Source organism: Cottoperca gobio, chromosome 24 (genome assembly GCF_900634415.1).
Source record: "Cottoperca gobio chromosome 24, fCotGob3.1, whole genome shotgun sequence".
Taxonomy (NCBI): domain Eukaryota; kingdom Metazoa; phylum Chordata; class Actinopteri; order Perciformes; family Bovichtidae; genus Cottoperca; species Cottoperca gobio.
In genome coordinates this window covers 4305380-4326269 of record NC_041378.1, presented here as the reverse complement: position 1 = coordinate 4326269, position 20890 = coordinate 4305380, and the positions used below count along the sequence as shown (strand labels likewise).

Here is a 20890-nt window from a genome sequence, read left to right as displayed (position 1 = left end):
GCAAAGTCCTTCCAAATCCACAAGACTTTCTTTTTGTTTTGTAAACTTTTAAAAAAAAGAGCCAATTTATCATTTTCAAACATACAAGTTTATGGTTTAAAATGTACATATTTCTCTGTAACATTAAGTTTATTTAACACTCATCAGAGCTCTTTGTAAACTTGGCATCGCTGATAGCAAGAAGCTGTTTGTAGAGCGTATAAAGTAAAGTAAAAACAGTAAGTCCCCGCCAAGCATACTCCATGGAGGGAAAACAAACAACCATTCTAACTTGGCTCCAGGTGAAAAGTGAGATTTCTATGTATCCCAATAGGTTTCCAATCTCAAATCACCGTCATATAAAACTAGCCAGTGGTGCGGGTCTTATATAAAGATGCCTACCTGACCAGAGATGAAGTCCGTCAAAGCTGTAGGAGTACAGGTCATCCCCAGCACCATTGCCACCCCACCCCTCTCCTCCACCGGGGTACGGAGCGTAGCCTTCAGTGTTGGCCCAGCCGACCCTCAGGTGGGTCGGCTCTCCGGTGACAAAGTGGTCCACCTGGTCGATCACCAGCTCAAAATACCACTTCTTATACTGAGCTGAACCTTCAGCTACGCCCAGGAAGATGTTCGGCCTCATGCTGGACGGGATAAGAGAGGAAGAAGCTTCCATGATGCAAAGCGTGTTTAATAGTCAACCAATCCTAAACATCACCTGGCTGCAGGGAGAATATTTGAATGCTTTGGCACAATAAGACACACATCTAATAATTTAACCAGCTATCATGATGACTTAAACTGAACGTTTAAACCCATAAACGCTTGTTCACATTCATTAACAAGCTGATAAATAGTTTCTCTCTCTTCACCTCTGAACATCATTGACCAGTCGAGTTTGGAGCAGCAGGTCTCTCTTGGGAAGCAGGTTGTCACAGATCAGATTCTGATTGGCTCTCACTGCCACCCCGTTACAAACACAGAGGGAACACAGGACATCCAGAATCTAAAAGGGAAAAGTGGAGATTTTATTCACGTGTTGCACAACTTCCTTGTTTTTCAGTTAAATGATCAGCTGTTTAGTCAGATTCTCTGCAAGTTGCAATGCTTGTAGCATATGCACACTGTATAACAGGTCCCCAAGTCTACATGACCATAGCCGATCAATCCACTTAAATAGAATTAGAAATAAGTAGACTTCATGAGTAACCTCATGTTATTCCCTACATTTTATGAAACACATTTGTATTTAAAAGATATTTCTGAAATCACCACCACAGGTAGATTTTTACAAGATATTTGTAATTTACAGCGTGTTACTTCATCTCTTGATTTCCCAAGGTGTGATGTTTCATCTTAATGCTAGCAACAAGTCAAAAGTTCAACTTCAACAATTAATGCTAACATACTAAATGTCAGCACGTTACCATATCAAATGTAGGCTATGCATGGTGGTAACAAGCCACTTTTTATTAATACAATTATCATTATTTACGTTAGCGTAACATGCCAGCGTTAGCATGTCACATCCCGTTATTGTTGAAATGCATTGTAAGTGTAGGCATGCTAACATGCTAACATTAGCATCCCTCTCAAAGCACAGCAGTGACTAATAAAAGCTGTGTGAGAACTCTCACAATGAGTTCAGCTAATACTGACTGTTTGAGTCATCAACATCAAAATGAATCACCACTCAGTCTTAAAACACTCTTAGCTGATATTAAAGCTACTGCGCTCATGTTTCTGCCCACCTTGTAGTTGCGTCCATTCTTGTAGAGCAGAGAGATTATGGATTTAATGTGACCTTTCTGAATGATGTTCAGAGCCTCTGGACTTTCTACCAGGATACAGTGGAGGACTTCAAGGATCCCTGAGAGGTCACACAAATATATTTGTCATTACCAGAACAAATGTAAATAAAAAAGACCACATCTTAGCATCAGTGGAGACATTCGGTGCAGGGTTCATCGTTTCATTTATTACCTGATGAAGATTCCAGTCTCTCCAGTTTGCTGACCAACCAGTCCAAGTTGCGGGAAAACTGGGTGCAGTTGTTCCTGTTCCCACGAATCAATGCGGCTAAACAAAGGACAACGTTTTCAGAAGGTTTAATGACAGCACATATAGAGTTTAGTAAAGACGTGATAAATCCAAGCAGCTGATGATGTTCCACACAATTTGACTTTGAATGAAAAATAGTCAATTTCCCTGTAAAGACGTAAATATTAGAATTCATCAAATCTGACAAATCTGACACCCACTATTATGAAGGCTTTCTAAAAGGAAAAAAATGGGACGGCAAGATTTTGAAGCCTCTGTGAAGCAAGGCTCTCTTTGTTCTATAAAAAGGTTGACGTGTATTCCCTCGTGCCCTCTCTCTGTCACCGCGGTGACACTAAGGAGCCTCGTTATCACTTTACCGTCTCATCTTTCACCATTAGGATTCAGGGACAGTCGACTGAAAATGCCCGTGAAACAATTTAACAGCAATTTGTGCCAAAGGAATACTGATGGGTGTCTAATCTCTTACAATTCGGTCTTTTAAGGAACGCCATCGTTCAATGTGAACACGTGGATCGAGCCACAGCACGACGCAAGGGCAGGGATGTGAAATTAAAAGTGACAGAGAACCTGAGGTACACACAATACAGACTTTAAATAATGGTCACATTAGCATGCACTTCATTAAGTGATGCAGAAAGCCTCCATTAAATTACCACTAATGAAGTAAGACATGAGCCCATCTCATAATTTGATTCTTTTAGCATCTGAAGAAACTATTTTTTCTTTTACTATGTAATATTTTAAAGAAGCCCATATCTGTCATTTATTATACATACCTACACAATGTATTATAATGCATACTAGCGATTTAACACCTGGAAATCTTTTTTTATCTGACCTCCAGGAGATAACGTCTCACCTTGCTGCAGTGATGTACCGTTCCTATAAACCCTCATACTGCACAGTGAGATAAAGAGGTAAGTACTGTGCTTGATAAATACAAGGTACTTTACAAGGACAAATGTAGTGACTGCTCAAACTGCTGACTGATCGTTTCGCATGAAAGGTGGTAAGGTGTTATGAAGAGCATAAGTACATTTCTTTTGGTTTACCTGAAGCAGACAGCACGATTTAGTTCTTAAGACTCAGCAAAAATTGGATGTTGTAACAACTTGTTATCATATTTGCATATCCTAACAGTAGTGCCTGAGACAGAAAACATGTTCCTCTCTTCCCACTAGCTCTTAATGGCATTTTCAAAATACAAAAATATGTTTCTGAAAACATTTGAGGCGAGAAATGAGGCAATGTAACATAATCTTGATTCATATTTAATCAGCGCTGTCTAGTTTGGCGTTCACGAGCAGTGATTGACGCTGCGTTAGAGACTCCTCAGCCGGCCGCTGTCAAATCTTGCAACTACCACTCGGAGCGCGGGGAGTTGGCACCTGATGTCTCTCTCAGATTATCCGTCTCATGCACTGCTGTCAGGATCAAGGGGCGGATTTATAAAGTTATTTTTTATAAAAAAGTTACCAACTGAACCTTTAACTTACACTAATAATTAGTATTACGTTAAAACAGACAGAGTTGCTATGGGACGGAGAGGTCAGGACAAACATAATTCATCATGCAAAACCCGCTTCACCAGACGGGCTTTGCATCCTTGGGGGTGACCCCTCTGTGGGCACTCAGAGCAGTGTATTTGTGGGTTTTGAGCGTGTGTGTTTGATGTGTGTGCATGCGGGAGTACATGCTGGGGAGGTGATGAATATAAGGGCAGTCAAGGTGAGCCGAGGGGAAGCGGTTGATGGGAAAGCTCCAATGACAGCAAAACAAACACCGAATAAGTTGCCCAAAATAAAACTTTTCAGGGTCACAGTTTTAGCATTAAGGACTCAATGCAGGCCCCCGAGAGGACGGGATAATGCCGGCAACTGTGATGGCTGGCATTTTTGCTAATGATGCCATCCTTTCTTCAAATATGCAGCTCAACGCTTCGTAATGCGCCCACACACACGATGTGGCCCAAATGGTAGGCAGGGAAGATTATCAAACAAGTATACAAGAGGCAATCTGCCTTTGCTTTCCTCTCCACTCCCTCGTCCCAAATAGCTCTAAATGGATGTCAAGTAAGGGCCGTCACCAGCTGTGAACTCCAGATGTGGCATAGCCGAAAACAAGAGTAGGGTGGAGGGAGTTTGTGGAGGAGAAAGGAAGGGAGGAGGAGAAGTACACAGGCGAGATAAGAAGCGTAGAGTGTGAAGTGTGACGGAGAGGGGGAGGATTCGGTTAAGACAATGTGGGAAGATTAATACTGCATTTCTACCCAGGGTCAACAGCTGACAGAAGATGTGGACATTTCATGTGATTCATCACTCAGGCCCGCTCACCCAAAAGTTCATAGAGGAGGTTGAGAATGTCTTTCCACGCCGAGCCTGCCTCCTCCCCAGCCACCTCTCCAAAGTGGGCAGCGCTGTTGTACAGGTTCATCCGGTCAATGCATTTGGACAGGAGGGCCAGCATGCGCTAAGAAAAGCCAGAAATAATGCCATGAATCATCTGTGATTCACCTCATTACAGACAGTATGTTCCTTTCTTAAACTCCACTTGACATTAGATAAACATAACTCATTTTTTATTTAGCCTTGGAAAGGTCTATGGGCTGCAGCAGGTACAGTTGAGGACCTTTGTTGCAGGTCATTTCACAAACGCCGTTTTGTTAGAGCTTCTTAAATCAGACGTTGACGGATCCCCATCGCCCCCCCCCCCCCCCCCCCCCCCTCACCTCATCTTTGAAGAGGTCTTGACGTTTGATGAGTGAACGGAGAAGACACTGCTTCTCCTCGTGCTCCAGCTCGGAATCGGGCTGTTTGAAGTACTCGATCAGGTCGTTCAGCGTCTGCAGCACCTCTTCAACATAATCGGCCACCGCCGTGGACTCCCCCTCTGCAATGCTGTCCAAAGCCCTGGGGGGGAAAGAGCGGTAAGACAGAGAATAAAAATCAAGCAACAATTAACATTGTGTGGGTATGTTGTGATGTTGTGTGACAGAGAAGATTAGAGTGTTTGGGAATACGCCCTTGTCATTACTTTATAAAGTTGGTGAAGAGGAATGTGCTGTTGCGGATGATGCGAGCAGCCCGAGACTCCTCATGCTGACAGCGCTGCAGGATAAGTCCATCGTCCATGTGGCCCTCAGAATGCAGGCAGGCCTAGACGAGGACAAACACACACATACATGAGCATTTCATCATTACAACAGGACCAACACCATCACATTTACAAGGCAATGAAACACACAGGCATCAGTAAATGTCTTAACGGTAAAAGGTGCAGTTAGCGATTCAATTCCAATACACTTTTCGTCAATTCATTCCCTTGCGGATGGCTCGCTGTCCGTTCTGTGTGTGCGCGCTGAAAGATAATCTGGTGTGCACACACAGCCCTGGTGACTGAGCGACACAATACTATTCCAACAAATCAGCAACAGGGAGCTTCGTGCTGGTGCACAGGGCAGAGGAAAGGATGTATACCAGGGTTCCTAGAGTTTAAGTTAGATTCAAGACTTTTTAAATGCCACTGGGAATTACATTTAAGACCAGCTTTACAATAACTCTGCGATTGTGTGACTCAACTGCCTTGATTCCCATCGTGCAGAGTTTGAAACACCGTGGATACATCGTCTGGTAAATCTTGGTTGAATAGTCAATTTTCATTTCCGCAGGTCTTTGCTAGCAGACCGTGAATCTGCTCCGAGGCTGCAAACTACACACGAGTGTTGTTGGTTCAGATATCCTGACCTGTGTGACGTTAACACAAGAGGCAGTCTGTCAATTATTTTTTAGAAAGATTAATAATTAATATTTTATTGACATTTTAATACTAATTAAGGCCTCTTTATATATTATTTATATATGAATGAATTGATACCCTGTATCTTTATACAGGGTTCCTGCTGTGGGAGCGAGGGGGACAGTAAATCGGGAGGGGGAGTATTTCTTTTGGGGTCTTTCTCCAGAATTGCTGACTCCACATTTAAGTACTATATGATATGTATGATGGGAGATTCTCCTGCAGCTAGTGAGTTTACACCACTACAGCTACAGTGAAACCTGACTCACACTAATCAAACAGCATAATCAAGAAGAGGGACGAGGTGTGGGGGGGAGGGGGGGGTGGGTCTAAGTGTAGACTGACCATCACCTCCAACATCATATCAGGTGCATTGGCATGCTGCCAAGGCCGCGGGTGCTGCCTGGCGCCAGCATGAGCTGGCGTTTGATGTCCCTGGAGACAGTCCCAGCAGTGAGCTGCGTTCATGTGGCGCCCTAATCCCCCATGTCTCGTCCAAAACCGACTGTTACACTCCGCATTGCCCATTATCACGTTTAAATGGGTCGCTACATCGTGGGTGCAGAAAGGTGAGTGTCAGGGGAGAGGGGTTGTGTCAAGAGTATCCAGAATAGACAATGATTTTAAATGGAGTAGAAAATAAATATTTGCCTGGGTGTTTAAATAGCCTTACACCCCCCTGCTTTGATTGGGTGTGATTTGCTACTGTGCACATCGGCTTTGAGGTGCTGGAGTAGAGCTATGGCGGGCATTCAGGATCCTACTGTACACACGTAGGTAAACAGATGCCAAATACAGTCATGTGTATCACTATGCAACAGTGAAATGTTTTGTTTATAATTGTGCAACAGGCACTTTCACCTATGAAGTATGATTAGCCTGCAATATGTTCTTAAAGGATGTTCCAATAGTAATACACTACACATCACAATAAATGTATGCAAAATCAAAGCAAAATATATTGTATTATTTTGTCGAATATAAACTCTTTAACGTAATTCTGCAGTTTTTGATTAAAAGAAAATAGGTAAAAATGCTTAAAGTAGACAGTACTGTGATTGACATTGTGTGACATTTCGTCTCAATGCAATCACACTGAAAGTCAATTTAGTGATAATTTGGAATTATAGCCCAACGCTTGTTTCTACTGCTGCTTTCATCTGAAAAACAACATCCTTCAGTAACCGTCTTACAATTAAAATAACATTGCTTATAATATATAATAATGAGTTGGGAATGACTCAGTAACTCTGAACATTGTTATGTTAGGTCTGGAAGAAACAGTTTTATCCCACTTACTCTTCTTTTCAGGGGTCCGAGGCGAGATGATTTGGCATCAGGCGCCAGGTAGGACAACCACAGTCCCGACGCCACATGCATGATGAAGCACACAGAGTCTCCGTACTTGATCTCTGCCACTCCCATGCCTTCAATGTCCCTCTTTGGGCCTGAGTCGCCCTTTTCCTGTTCACATTAAGAGGCAAACACCCATATTAACAAATATACGCACACACACACACACACACACACACACACACATAACAACGGGCGTGGAAAATGACAAATTAAGATATATTGTGATTAGATGGTAATCACAGAGGCAGGTTGAGGAGAGTGCATTCATTGGCCTGCCAGGAGGTTGCTGCTGGCCTCATTAGCTCTGCTCCATCTCTGGCTCAGCAGAGATGGAGCGCTACAGCCGATTGCAGTCGACAGCAAGAAGCGGGGAACATATTAATGCCAGTGTTCAACAACGCAAAGCATTGACCTTTTTAGATACAAGAATCAAACTGGCACTGGGTTGGGTTTACAACTGGCGGAGGGAGAAGAAGTTGCAAAATACATAGAAAATAAGAGTTTCTATGTAGATTCATTTTTCTAAAGAAGCATGAATCCCAGTAATCCCAAAACGCCTGCAGAAAGGGTAATTACTGAGAGCAATTACACTGTTGTGAGGAAGATTAAAGCCTCTGAAGTGGACAGGCCCTCAGGAGGATTGCACAGTGGACCTTTTGTAGATAAAAGGATATCTGCAGGGACTCAATGGTACTCTGAAGGTGACTCATGGCATTGAGCCGTTTATGTGGCTGTGGCTATTTCACCACAGGGTAATGGAGGATTCAACGCAAAAACATACACATTAATAATTAAGAAGTTTGTTTAGCTTTAAAACAAGATGAGGAATCAAAGTCACTGGACCACAATGCGACAGCAAGAAATAAAACGGAAAAGGGAGACTCCTGTGTCAACTTCTAAATCAAAGCTGCATCATTTACAAGTAAACACCTCCCTGAACAACATCCCTGAACCACCCATTTTCAAATTGAATATCAAGTAAGCCATGTGCTTCCTTTCTCACGGTTATTTTTGTCGGAGAGACTCTATTTTTGGAAAACACGTTATTAAAAACAAAAAAAAGATCCTTTGAATTGAGAGAGTTCAAAAAGTGTGAGATAAAAAGGGAAATAAACGAGGAGAGGCAAATAAAAGAACTAGAACGATATTCTGAAACCCCCAGTGCATCACAATGAATCTTAATGCTGTAGTGGTGATGAGAGAATTCTCTTGACTCCCTAATTGAAAATGGCTACACCCCAGCCAGTTGCCATTAGGTCAGTTGACAACATGAATGTTTGCGGCAACATTTACAGAGCCGTCTACTCAGCAGCTGTGAAAAGGTCAATTCTCTGTGGCCATGAGCTCATTAAGAGCTTACAGACCCGCCCCAGGAGCCTTTGATGAAGCAGTCGGGGGAAGATATTTTGAGTCCTGTTTTGTTAATGAGGTAAGTTGACTAAGAACAAAACTCAGGGCAGCTTTCAGACGGTGTAACTGCCTTGAGCTAGTTGTACAAATAGAATAAATGAACTGGGTGTATATTAGGGATAGTGGGCACTGACCTTGGAGGGCCTGAAGCAGAACGCAGTGGCCGTGGTGTCGGACTTCTCCCTGTCCTGCAGGACCAGTCCGCGATCCTCAGTCATGGCCAGGTAATGGCCGGTAGCGAGGTGGCGGAGTCGGAAGGCCTGACCCAAGCGAATGTGGCTACCGCTCCAGCTAAACACAGAGCACTGACTGTCACAAACTTTGGATACAACACTGGATTGTCGGGCTGTACCGAATAGCTTTTTGCATCTCAGTGTAGTCGGTTTAAAGCTGGTATTTGTGCACAGTAGCAGATAAAGATTAGGCTACACTAATATTATTAGTATTATATTCCAGCGATGGCTCTGAGATCCAAACATTTCCAAGAACTCCAGATAAATCCAAAAGATAAATTCACAACATGTTTATATATATAATAAATATTCTGCTTCAATACATATTTGTTGCCGTTTAGCCTTTTCAAAAACAATATTTTCACCCCCGCTTGCCTCACACAAAAGGGATAAATGTTTCTCCAGCAATATAGTGAATCCTTCCTTTCTATAGCAGACTGTGCTATTCTACCTTTAATTGAAGATGAAATCACCCAATTAGAATATTTGATCTTGTTAAAACCAATCTACAAGTGGAATGAAGACGTCAACAGACAAATAGATAAAGTTTTACTGATTTTCTTTACTGTCAGTGGAGCTGAAACGTTCTCTGTACGGTTGATGCAGTGTGGAAAATACTGATCAAAATTCCTCACTGAGCCGAAAAGGAGAACATGTGCCTTAATAGATGCACCTGCGCCATTTCAAAGTGAACAGACTCTGACAGGCAGCCCCAGTGAGAGCTGGCAGGCGATGTGACTGGAGGGAAATTGCGTGGGTGGCCAGTTAAAGAAAGGAAAGACAGGAAGAAGAGGGAGGGTGAAGAGAAGTAGATTGAAAGGGATGGTAAACAGAACCTCACCTTCTGAAGGGCTTTGCCAACTAATTGGTAGTGACATATCAAAGTAGAGGGAGGTGAAGTTTATTTATAACCTACAGTACAGTAGCTGTGACATTTGTACATGAAGCACAGATTCTTTTTTATTCTTCATGAAGAGGTCGTATCAAATAAAACAAACTCCTCTATGCATTTCTGAGAGAAATCTATGTCAGGGCTTTATGTTAATTACTCTGTGTGTGTGTGCGTGCGTGTGTGTGTGTGTGTGTGTGCGTGTGTGTGTGTGTTCTCACCTGATCCTCAGAGGCTCCAGTCTCCAAAGTGAGCGGGCCTTTGACGCTCCCTTACCCGCTTCATAGTTGACTATCCTGAGAGCAATAAGACACAAGTGTGGGCTTCTATTATTTATGAGTCTTTCAAGTCACAGTGGGAATAAAATTAAGTGACGAGTCTCTGCTATTCCTACAGTTGTTGCGCAGGGAATATACCGGAAATTCAACCTTTATGGATTTTTAGAGCTGCATAATGAGACTATTTCTACTTTTCACACTGTTCTATACATTCACAAGTCACGACAAGTCTTATTCTGCTGGGGAAGAAGCACTTTGATCAAACAGCTGAGCTCAGTAACCATTGCAGAAAAGAGCAGCTTTTTATATTTTATTTATCATCCCAAAATAACTACTTTCTCAATTGTTAAGTTTCAACAATTGTAAATGTCCACTCACTGCTCACAAGACAACTTGTTGACTTGACTTCATGTTACTGAGCTACTTATCTACTAACCTCTGCTCCTCCTCACTCTTTTCTGCTCCAGGGATGGTCAAGCTCTCATCATGCCCATGACAAAGACGCATCACATGTCCACCGGTCAAATATCCCTAACAACAACAACAACAACAACAACAACAACAACAACAACAACAACATTGTGATACAAATACTCAGCATGATCTTTGACAGTGCAGAACTTCTCTATCTTTACCATGTTTGTCTGGAGTTTTCCTTATTGCTATTGAGATTCATTCTATTGGAAAAGGATGTTAAAAATGCTGCTATTGTTGCTGCGGTCATGAACTTGCCTACAGCCACGTTTCCTGAAGAGCAGGTGGGCTGGACGTTCCACAGGGTCTGCATGAAGGAGGCGTCCACCTGGCTGATGCCGTTGGAGTTAGAGAAGTGCTGCAAGAGAGAAGCAGGTCATTCAGGGCTTTGGTCCGAAAAGGTGGAGACTGCCGGTAAAGTGGTGGAGTTAGCAAGAGGGAAACATAGATAAACAGTGAGATTCAGCAATACTGCACAAAAGGAGGGAGATGTTCCAGTGTGGGGATTTGAAAAAGAGATTAAAACAACTTCCCTTCCTCTGGAGACGGCCAAACAGTGTTATAATGCGGTGGGCTAAAGAGCACTGCTGCATCAGTGTTTCTCTACGCAGCAGTGTCCAGATAATACTGGTACAATAACGCCTTCCAGCAGAAACACTTGGAGCGGCTCCCATTTCCACAGAGTTCAGAGGAGAGTGAGAATTCAAAATGAAACGAGCCTTCAGCGACATCCGAGAGAGAGAGAGAGAGAGAGAGAGAGAGAGAGCTGATGTGTTGACTGTCATTGTTGGGCCAAATATAACCCTGCATTTAGTATTTGTATTAGTTTATGTTTGAATTTAAAAAGAATAGAGTATACCATGTATTCCAGTGCAACGTGTCGTCAGCTGGTATGGATCGATGGAGTGCTGTGTATGAAGTCAAACCTTTTGTGCCCTAGCTCTCCCGGATTTATTTATTTTAATTGCCCTGACAATTGCAGATCAAAGTGAAACTGCTGACACAATTCAGCCTAACTGGACAGTCAGACGCAAAGCAATGAACGCCTTAAAGTCTGAAAAGACTGTGTCCCAACCTCTGTGACTGATCACAGTGATGGAGCACTGATTGCGTTCGCCTGAATTTCTGACGTGTCCCATTCTTCAAAAGTTGAGCTTCTGTCGGACCGAATCAGGTGAAGATTTCCCATCGGGGGAGATGAAAGTCTGGCTCTTTGCCAGTTTCGCTTTAATTGCACATTTCCCTCACTGAAGGGCCCGAGCAGCCACTCCAAGCCTGACTGCTCACTCTCCTATGCACGGCACGTCGCTGTCCCGCCTTCTTTCCATTTCCCTCTCCGCCTCTCCCTCTCCTCTCTCTTAACCAAGTAAGTTAATTGAGGTCGGGTGTATAGCTCTGCATAAGGGAGACAGCATTAACTCTAAGCTCATCAGTCAGATGGGTGCCATCCCTAAAAAATAAAACTGCACAGGAGGGGTTTACAAGTAATCAGATTTCCATTACAGATAGCAGTGTCAAGTTTTTTAAGTTTTCCCCTTGAATTGCCCCGTCAATCTGAAGATGGCTGGAGTGAGACGAGCGTCAGAGCTCTCCGTCGGCTATGAACCTTTATAAAAGTGTCTTTTTGAGACAGACAGTGAACCAAAGCAGCGATGTGAGGCGCATAATCTGCAACAAAAAACAACCATTCCTCTCTACACTAGGAGCATTGTCTGCCTCTAAACTCTTGCAGGACTTGAGGCAGACTCTTCTGTCAGACACCAAAACATTTTGGTAGAGAAATAAGAAAGCACAACAGCAGAGAAAACTTGAATTATGTGAGATCTAACAAGCGAACCAGACAGAAGGAAAATGAGACAATACAGAAACAACAGACCGTCTGAAAAACTTTAAATATTCATGAGAGAAAACCCTCTTATCTGGTAACGAGAAACTGAGTGGAGGCCTGATGATTTAATGAGAATTGCTCGAGCTGCAATTAAACCTTCATCGTTTCAAATGGCATCTTCTTTCAAGTGTGTAACGGCGAGTTCAAAACAGAGCATTCTGTTGATAATGATGAACTATAATTTTACTTTTTGAAGAGGAGTTAACGTGGGAGTGCTTTGGTTCATGGCATCTAAATCAGAAGGCTAACTGACCATAATGTGTAATCATCTGAATTGTTTTTTGGCAAGCTGGTAAATCACACTTTGGAAAAAAGCAAGCGACAGTTAAAAGAGAGCATTATGTGCAGTGAAGATTGTGTCTATCCGTATGCATTGTATTTATGATTTAACATTAAATATATATGTATAATTTTGAAAGTAATTAAAATTAATTTCTTCTGAATTCTTTATTAGGCTTCATTACTTTGTTTGCATGTTTTTGGAGTTTTTTAAAGATATTTTTAGATATTTATATCATTTAATAATGTAATAATAGTAAATGAAGGGCTTATTGTCCAGTGATGGCAACAAAAAGATATTTCTTTAACCTTCTCATTTTCTTCTACAGTAACAGGTAAGTTTCCAAAAAATCTACTGTTGAGATATTGGACTTGACCTACCAGGTATCTCTCCGTCGACACGCTCACTAGGATCAGGTCGTCTCCGATGCGAACTTTCTCTCCCTCCGATCTCTGCTTGGACGCAGGGTGGATGGTCCACCAGCAGGCCTCTCCTATTCACACAAATACACAAAAACATTATTCATATATTGGTCGTCAAGTAGAATACGTACATACATTTGAGCACGTTTATTGTCCCAGAGTCATATACGTGCCATTTTTAGATCATCTTTACTTTAATCTTTACTCGTCTATTCTGAGTGGCAAAAAGCCAAAAGACAGCCATCTTCCGAGGAAGGCTGGAGGAGGAGTTGAAATAGCGTTTCTGCTTAAGAAAACGGCTTCAAGAATTGATGTAGTTCAGATGTCAAGTGTAGCGCTGTAACTGTGTTTTACAGTATTCCTCCCATGGGTATTGATTCCATCTCAAGGTTAGGTCGGCTTGCTGAAATGGCTGCTCAGAACAACTGAATTCTATTAAAAGCAGTAAAACGCCAAGTAGGATCTGTAAAGTGCCCGTTAGTCATACTGTACCTATCGAATCTTCTTGTAGTCCGACATCAAATGACAGCTTGTCTGTCAGAGACCTCGATGTCTTCAAACAGGTCAGGTACTGGGGTGACAAGTCAGTTAGAGTTTGGTCAAAGGAAACATTAAGACATACTGAGAGAGGTAATCAGCTCCTGTTCACATGTAATACAGGACTTCAATTATTTATGGTTAAAAAAAAAATGGTTTAGGACTTAAAAATATATATACAGTATATATAAAATCCTATCAAAATGTATGGTTGATACTCACCATATCACTGAAGGAGTGGCGAAGGAGGATGGCATGACCATAGAGCAAGGTCCGGTGTCCACCCCCCTGACCCGCCTGCCAGGAAACAGGTAACAGATTATCATCATATCCTAGCATCCTTGACCTCTGGACCCTGTCAGGTTAGACTTATCGCATCGATAGTCTACGTTAGTACCCTCCACTTCACCTCTATGTCAGATATTAAGTTAAGAGTTTCCTCTGTGGGTCAAACTGCACAGGACTGAATAAAGTAACTCCAAGTTCGAACCTTCATTCAAAGTGCAAGCAGGAAACGGACGAAAAAAGAGGGAGGGAAACACACAAAACTACACACACACACACAAACATGTACAGTACCGCACTCAGACAGCTTGCCCATTCTTGTGATAAACAAGAATAATTGTGATGCACTGTAGCACAATGGAAAGGAAATGTGAGGAAATAAAGATGAAAGATATGATTTATTCACCACCTCTGGAGGTGAATAAAAAAAGTTCTACTTACCTTTTTAATCAACCTCTAGCGGCAGAAGAAAAAAGAAAAGGTACCATAAGCAGTGAAATCTAAATCATCTCTGTATCAGCAATGTGTGTTAGATTTAGGATTGAGAGCTGGATAAAAACAGATTTGGAAAAGTAATGGTGTTGAATTTGAACAGGATTTTCCATTAGAGGGTTCTAATACGTTTGTTCATTTTTTAATTAAAAGACAATTTAGCCCAACAGTCACATACCTGATACTGTTGCTATATTCTTTCATATGATCTACTTGTTAGATATTTCTCATTGACTACGTTTAAACTTTACATGCACACTAACATTATACTATTATTCCGAATATGACAATATTTCAAATTTGATATGGGTTAGCATCATCAGCATATTCCATTGGGATATTCTGAGTGTAGCATCTTCTGATTAAGACACGTGGGATATGCCGATATTGTTCTGGGTTTTTGGAGCATTCAACCAACAAGGCAACAGCATTGCCCAAAAGAAAATCCCACATTTCTGATCGAAAGAAGAAACACACTTTTAAACATTATGAAAGACTTGGATGTGCACAAATATTGCAACACCGAGGGAGGCTGTGTTTGCAGGGTCGAACAAGTCCGCCAAAAGAATTGGAGTTAATCGGAGTATGCATGGCTGCATGTAAACTGGAATATTAGTGGAATATATTAATTTTCATTAGCCATGTAAACAGATTAGTAGGAATATTGTCTTTTTCGGAATAAGGGCAAAAATATGTGGAATATGTGTGCATATAAACGTAGTCATTGTCACATTAGGAATTTCTATTATTAGGGCTATAGACCTAATAATCACCTATAATTAATTTAGAGTACGGCTGGGCGATAATAGGATCATTAATTTCCTTTTAATTGAACTGAACTGAATTAGCGATGAAATCCTATAATTGAGATATCCTGATACAAATTTAAGTTGTCTAAATTGCTATAAGCACATACTACTTCAAATCTCTCAAATATTCTGGTGCAAAATATTGAGGAAACATACAGCTCCGGACAGGGTTCTCTCTGCATAATTATGGTAAATGTCATTTTCTCTATCGTCCATAAAAAAATCTAAACGTGTTAATTTTGCACATACGTTCTTAAAAACGTTGCAAAATAGGCTTTACAATGTGGTTATGTCTATTTATTAAATTTCCAGAAAACATGTTAGATCATGATATCGTTAGAGATATGAAATGACCTATATTTTATTTTGGCCTTATTGTCCAGCCCTAATTAAGAGTGTCCACTCTAACAGATTTGACTGTCTTTTAAGTCGACAAACAATCGTTAAACCTCTCATCGAAAGAGCTGAGACTGTCTAACCAGTGTGACGCACACTGCTGTGTTTATCTAATAAGCAATACATGCGGGCTATCCTCTTTCGTGTCCAGTTGTCAGTGTTAATTTGTATGTTTGCTTGCAGGGGTCACATTTAAATTGACCTAAAGGGAACTCCCCACTGTGTATTGAATTTGACACCAAGCTAATTCTCTTTTGGCAACCAAGCCTCTCACAGATGGCTCATATAAGACAGACAAAAAAGGAAAAAGAGTTTGATCAAAAGAAAAATGGGAAGAGTATCCAGCAACAGCTGGGAGTGAGGGAGGGGGGTACAGAGAGAGAGAGAGAGAGAGAGACAGCCTGTATTTCAGGCCGGGTGTCATGCTGACACATCAATGCCAGGAACTGTGACCTTTGGTTTGGTGCCCCTCCAGTTGTAAGTACTGTATCCTAAACAGCTTTCTACTGAGAGTGCAGTATAGAAACAACAAAGACAGAAATGTTTGTATACATGCGTTAGGGGAGGAGGTAAAGAAACTTGAGTCTTAAATTAATAAAAAAGGAAAGTTTTTGGAAATTTAATTCCAACACTAAGCACATAATGCACTAACTAACAACATTATGTTAATAAGATGTAGCTTTAGATTAGTCTTGATGAGCATACATTAGCTACATTTGTGGATGGCTTTGCTTTTAAGTGAACCGCTTATCATTGGCATTCAGTGCAAATGAGAAAACAAAGCCACGAGAGGACAGGTTACTGTAAACGTCTCAGAAACAATTAATGACGACTGGACCCCACAAGTGCTATTTTAGCTACTCTATCTAATAATCTTTCTGTTTACTTTTCCATTTACATCATTGAAGGTTGCTAGAATAGCACCACTAAGCAGCCTCAAAACCATAAAGGTGAACCAATACCTCTCCAAAACAGTTTAAACAAAAACAATTGAGCGTTAAAATGAAGTTAGGGTTTTATTTCAGGGCTAATGTAGCTAGCTTGATGCGACATACCCAATTTCCCGATATGGCAGTTGAACAGTTGAACCGTTAGGTGAGCTACGACATTAATTAGGCGCCATCTTTGATACATCCATGGTTGTAATATGCCTGTAATCCGAACAAATCGTATTTTGTATATACATCAACGTGAATTCTTCTTAACGGTTAACTACAGAGAACTTGAGCTGACCTTTGGTAAATTATTATCGGTTGCTTTACTCACAAAGTTAACGTTAGCCTTCAGGGGTAGCTTTGGACATTCAATTTAACGTGCATCTCTGACCTCATCACTCAAGACGTTATTCCGTCATCCGGGCAACCGTTTTAGGATTTATATTTACGTATCAAATCGCGGGTTATGCTGCATTCAAGTGGCGTAGGAATAATCGAAGAAATTGAATAACAGAGTCGGAAAAACAGAGAAGGGTCCATCTGCCGTGTCGCAGGCTACACAACAACCGCCCTGAGATAACTTCTGGGACTAAAGTACATATTTGAACCCAAACCATGATATTTTCAGCTATCGATGTGTTGTTTAAACGCTTTAAGCAACAAAATACAACATCGTCTTTGTATCGTCCACACCTAACGTCGTAAAAACGACTTTCTAACTTTCGAGGGGTATTTGAATGCAGCATTAAAATCTTCTAGTTCATGTTCCATGGATGTTTACACTTGCCATGTATTTCCACAGACTGTGCAAAGTTAAAGTAACATTATTTGAGTTTAAGTAAAAAAAATAGGTCTACCACAGTGTAGAAATACTCTTGTTACAAGTAAAACTCAATGTTATAAATGTTACTCAAGTAAAAGTACTACAGTATAGGCTACTAGTAGTATAGTAACTAAAAGTTAGCAAATAAATGTAGTCGACTAAAAAGTACAGTATTTGTCTCTGAATTGTATACAGTAGAAGTAAAAGTAGTAAAAAGTGAAAATATTAGAAATACAACAATAATAAAGGTTGTAAGCAGTACATATTTGGCATTTAGACTTTATGAATCACTTAACCAGTCCTAAACCATGGTCAATGTAATTGATTTATTTGATGTCGATTACTTTAGAAGCAGTGTAATGGGCCAGTGTTGAATTAAAACACATGGATCATTTTGGTGGCTGTATTTTAATCACTGATATTGTGCCAACATTGAGCTTTCTCTTTGCTAAAGCCTGACACAGCCTTTACACCAAACCATGACTAAGTAATTTTCCTAAACGTTCTCTTCATATCAATCTCTCGTCTTATATGGAACAGGCTGAGCATGGGAAATAGCAAACTAATCACTTTTACAAAGCCGTGAAGAAGGGAGTCATGCCAAACTCATTTGCTAAGTACCGTCTGATATATTGATTCTCATGTACATATGCAATGCCCTGTCCTTCAAATAATTTAAATAATGAGACAGTAATTGTGCTCCATTTGTTTTTATTATTTACCTCAAGCGTTCATTAAAATATGATGTACACTGTGATGTGTAATATGTAAAAGTTAAGAGAAAAACTATACATCCATGTTGTTGGATAGGGGTAGCGTGTTGGCAGTTCAGTGTGTGTGAGTTATGTGAAGAACAGACAAACCTTGAACCTTCAACAGCTTTGCTCAACTGAAGTTAAACAATCGGGACATTTCCTGCTGTCAAAACCCTTAAAATGAATTAATGTTAGAGAACAAACCCAGAGAAAACAGAGCAGCACACCCAAACCACAAAGTGAGTTTTCTGCCAACGTGTGGGTTTTCAGATCCTTTCATTTAGATTCAGTAAATGAGATAAATAAAAAAAGGAGCTCACCACTACCTTTGGTAAGCAAAATCTATGCATGTATCTTTTTAACAGCACAAACAGTGGAAGCTGTATACTAATGCTTGAATCTTATTGCATTGGAAGCAAAAAAATAATAAGGATGAATCGCTTAAGCAAATGAAAAGCAAACACTGTCACTTGAAAGTGCTTACACACTTGCACACAAAGTAGTCTTCAGAGACGAAGGAAAAACATTTGACTACTGTGTACGAGGTGAAAGCACTAACGGATGTCTATTTCAAGATTGCCATGATTTAAAGTTCGGAGACATCTGTGAGAAGCTAATTGATTGTCTCCAGACTGGCTGAGGGAAACAGAATCTGTTGAGCTATGGTGAGGAGAAAGCTTAATTTGCTATCCAGTGAGAGTCCACGTAGAATTAAATGTATTTTAATATCCATCTGCACAATATGTGCTGAGGTATAGAAAATTGAAATGTATAACCATTAGCTTAATATCTCCCGACAGTGCAGCACCTGGGATGGCAGTTTAAACTAAACGCTGTACACGCTATAAATGAAGCTTTTATGGCAATCGAGAAATGGGTGTCGCTTCAAGTGAAAGTGCCGGAAATTCAACCCTTTCGTTTGGCAGTCTGTCATGCACACTGACAACATGATGGATGAACGGACTGATGGACCTACCCATTTTTCATGGTCAGCACTCTAGTAACACACAAATACAAATGAAAAGAATGTGTTATTGGGTTGCATGGCAGTCAATTACACAAATCTGGGAGCAACAATAGAGAGAAATGGGCCCTTGCAGTGGAAAGGAAAGAGGAGGGTGATTTATTAGCCTCGCTAGCAGAGAGTTTGTATTCTGGCCAACATCATGTTGTCTTGCCAATGAAGGCCAGCCAACAATGGTGCACTGTTGAGCACAAAACAAATCTGCTACCCAGGCTAATAACAATGCAGGTCTGATTCATCAGTGGAGACAACCCAAGCCGTTTACACAATAAGACACTTAAAGAACCATCTGTGCCAGAAGGCTACATGAAAAGTACATTGGTGGCCAGAGCCATCCAGCACAACACACCATTAGGGCCATCTTGCCTTGTGGATTATGTACTTAATTTATTTTGCAAATAGCGCCGTAATGCTGTGTTGTGTTCTCCAATTGCTGCAGCTGTATGGCACAATGATTAATGCAACCATAGTCATCTCTGTTCCTACATACCAGTGGTCTGTCCTAGGGTTAGCTAATAATAATAATTAGGCCCATCAATTGGAGAAATTTCAAAATCAACACAGACCATGTGTATCCAATAGGAACAGTGATGGGAAACACTACCACTAACAAGCAGATTGTTGTATGTTGTGGTTTTGATCGACCACATTTAACGCTTGGATCTATTTGAGAATTAAGCACTGTTTTCTCTTTGTTTTTCCCCAAATATTAGCATTTCATCCAAACATGTGATGCTATCCCTTCCCATCTCTTGACCTCCCCCTCTGGCTCGAGAAGCGCTTGGTGATGAGGTTAAATGACACATGAAATGACTTTGTTGGAGTGCAGCAGCATGAGTGAATATGAGCATCTGACAGGAGTTCACAGACCACACGTAGCCCACCACAGTGCTTCGTTGCCTGTCGATGACACATGGCACGACAGAACCCGATCAAAGGTTACTTACCGGCTCTAATAAACATGTCAAGCGAGCTGGAGCGGAGCCGGGAGGACGGTTTAGCGAGAGAGGAGGCTGTGGATGCAGAAGTGCTCTCACAGATAATTCCTCGGCCGTTCATTATCATTGCTTTCTGATCTCCTTTTGCAAAACAGGAAAGTGTTACAGAGAATGAAAAGAGACAGCTTCTGTTTAGAATTCAATTGTAGTTCTGGTTTGGTCTGTCTGCTTTGCCTTTGGGATTTATTCCAATCTTCTTATTGATTTTTAATATAGTAACTTTTCAAAGTCAACGTTACGTTACGTTGACGTATTTGTGAAATAATCACATTGTCGATAAGTGATTAAGCAACATCGTCAGTTTAGACTGATCCCTTAGAGCACAGCACTGGATTTTGGGAGCTTGTTTCTGGTGTTAAGATGTTCTTACATGTATACAAAGTGTTATGGGTAATGCATCCATTACAGTTATTACAGTAATCCAATAAACCAGTTACTTCCTCAGACTTACTGCTAAGCCTACTAACATTGAAAGCCTCCTATATGGAGATACTATCTTGTTACTGCATTCTTCGGAAAACAATAAATGAATAAGAACTTGCTGCTGGCTGGAGAGCAAGTCCTTCATACATACTGCAGAAGCCCTTCAAAACAAAAGCCCCCCATGTAGTGCGCAGTCTGCGGATTCTCTTCTCAAAACTGTACACTTGCTGTAACCTTTAAGTAACTTAATAAAGAGTAACTTAGTGAATAATTATTATTTAAAGCAAGAAATTAAGTGAGGTTATTAATAAGGTCCAACGCTGTTTATGCTTGTTACATGACAAC

General features: G+C 41.0%; 1 protein-coding gene across 4 annotated transcripts in view; it reads right to left on the bottom strand.

Moving 5' to 3' along the window:
• The window catches only part of ryr3 (ryanodine receptor 3), a 109788-nt gene that overhangs the window by 66830 nt on the left and 22068 nt on the right, over positions 1 to 20890 (bottom strand). For 3 of the 4 annotated variants that reach the window (XM_029425967.1, XM_029425965.1, XM_029425966.1), the window contains exons 1-13: positions 13027 to 13060; positions 10737 to 10836; positions 10441 to 10535; positions 9948 to 10022; positions 8739 to 8895; positions 7138 to 7302; positions 5077 to 5198; positions 4772 to 4952; positions 4377 to 4512; positions 1963 to 2058; positions 1731 to 1849; positions 852 to 985; positions 382 to 623 (exon numbers count right to left, since the gene is read on the bottom strand). In XM_029425967.1, coding sequence (XP_029281827.1) covers positions 382 to 623; positions 852 to 985; positions 1731 to 1849; positions 1963 to 2058; positions 4377 to 4512; positions 4772 to 4952; positions 5077 to 5198; positions 7138 to 7302; positions 8739 to 8895; positions 9948 to 10022; positions 10441 to 10511 — 1498 coding nt within the window. In that variant the 5' untranslated portion in view covers positions 10512 to 10535; positions 10737 to 10836; positions 13027 to 13060. Of the gene's footprint in view, positions 1 to 381; positions 624 to 851; positions 986 to 1730; positions 1850 to 1962; positions 2059 to 4376; positions 4513 to 4771; positions 4953 to 5076; positions 5199 to 7137; positions 7303 to 8738; positions 8896 to 9947; positions 10023 to 10440; positions 10536 to 10736; positions 10837 to 13026; positions 13140 to 13560; positions 13640 to 13827; positions 13903 to 19076; positions 19098 to 20890 lie in introns of those variants that run through there. The other variant, XM_029425968.1, reaches the window with a different exon arrangement.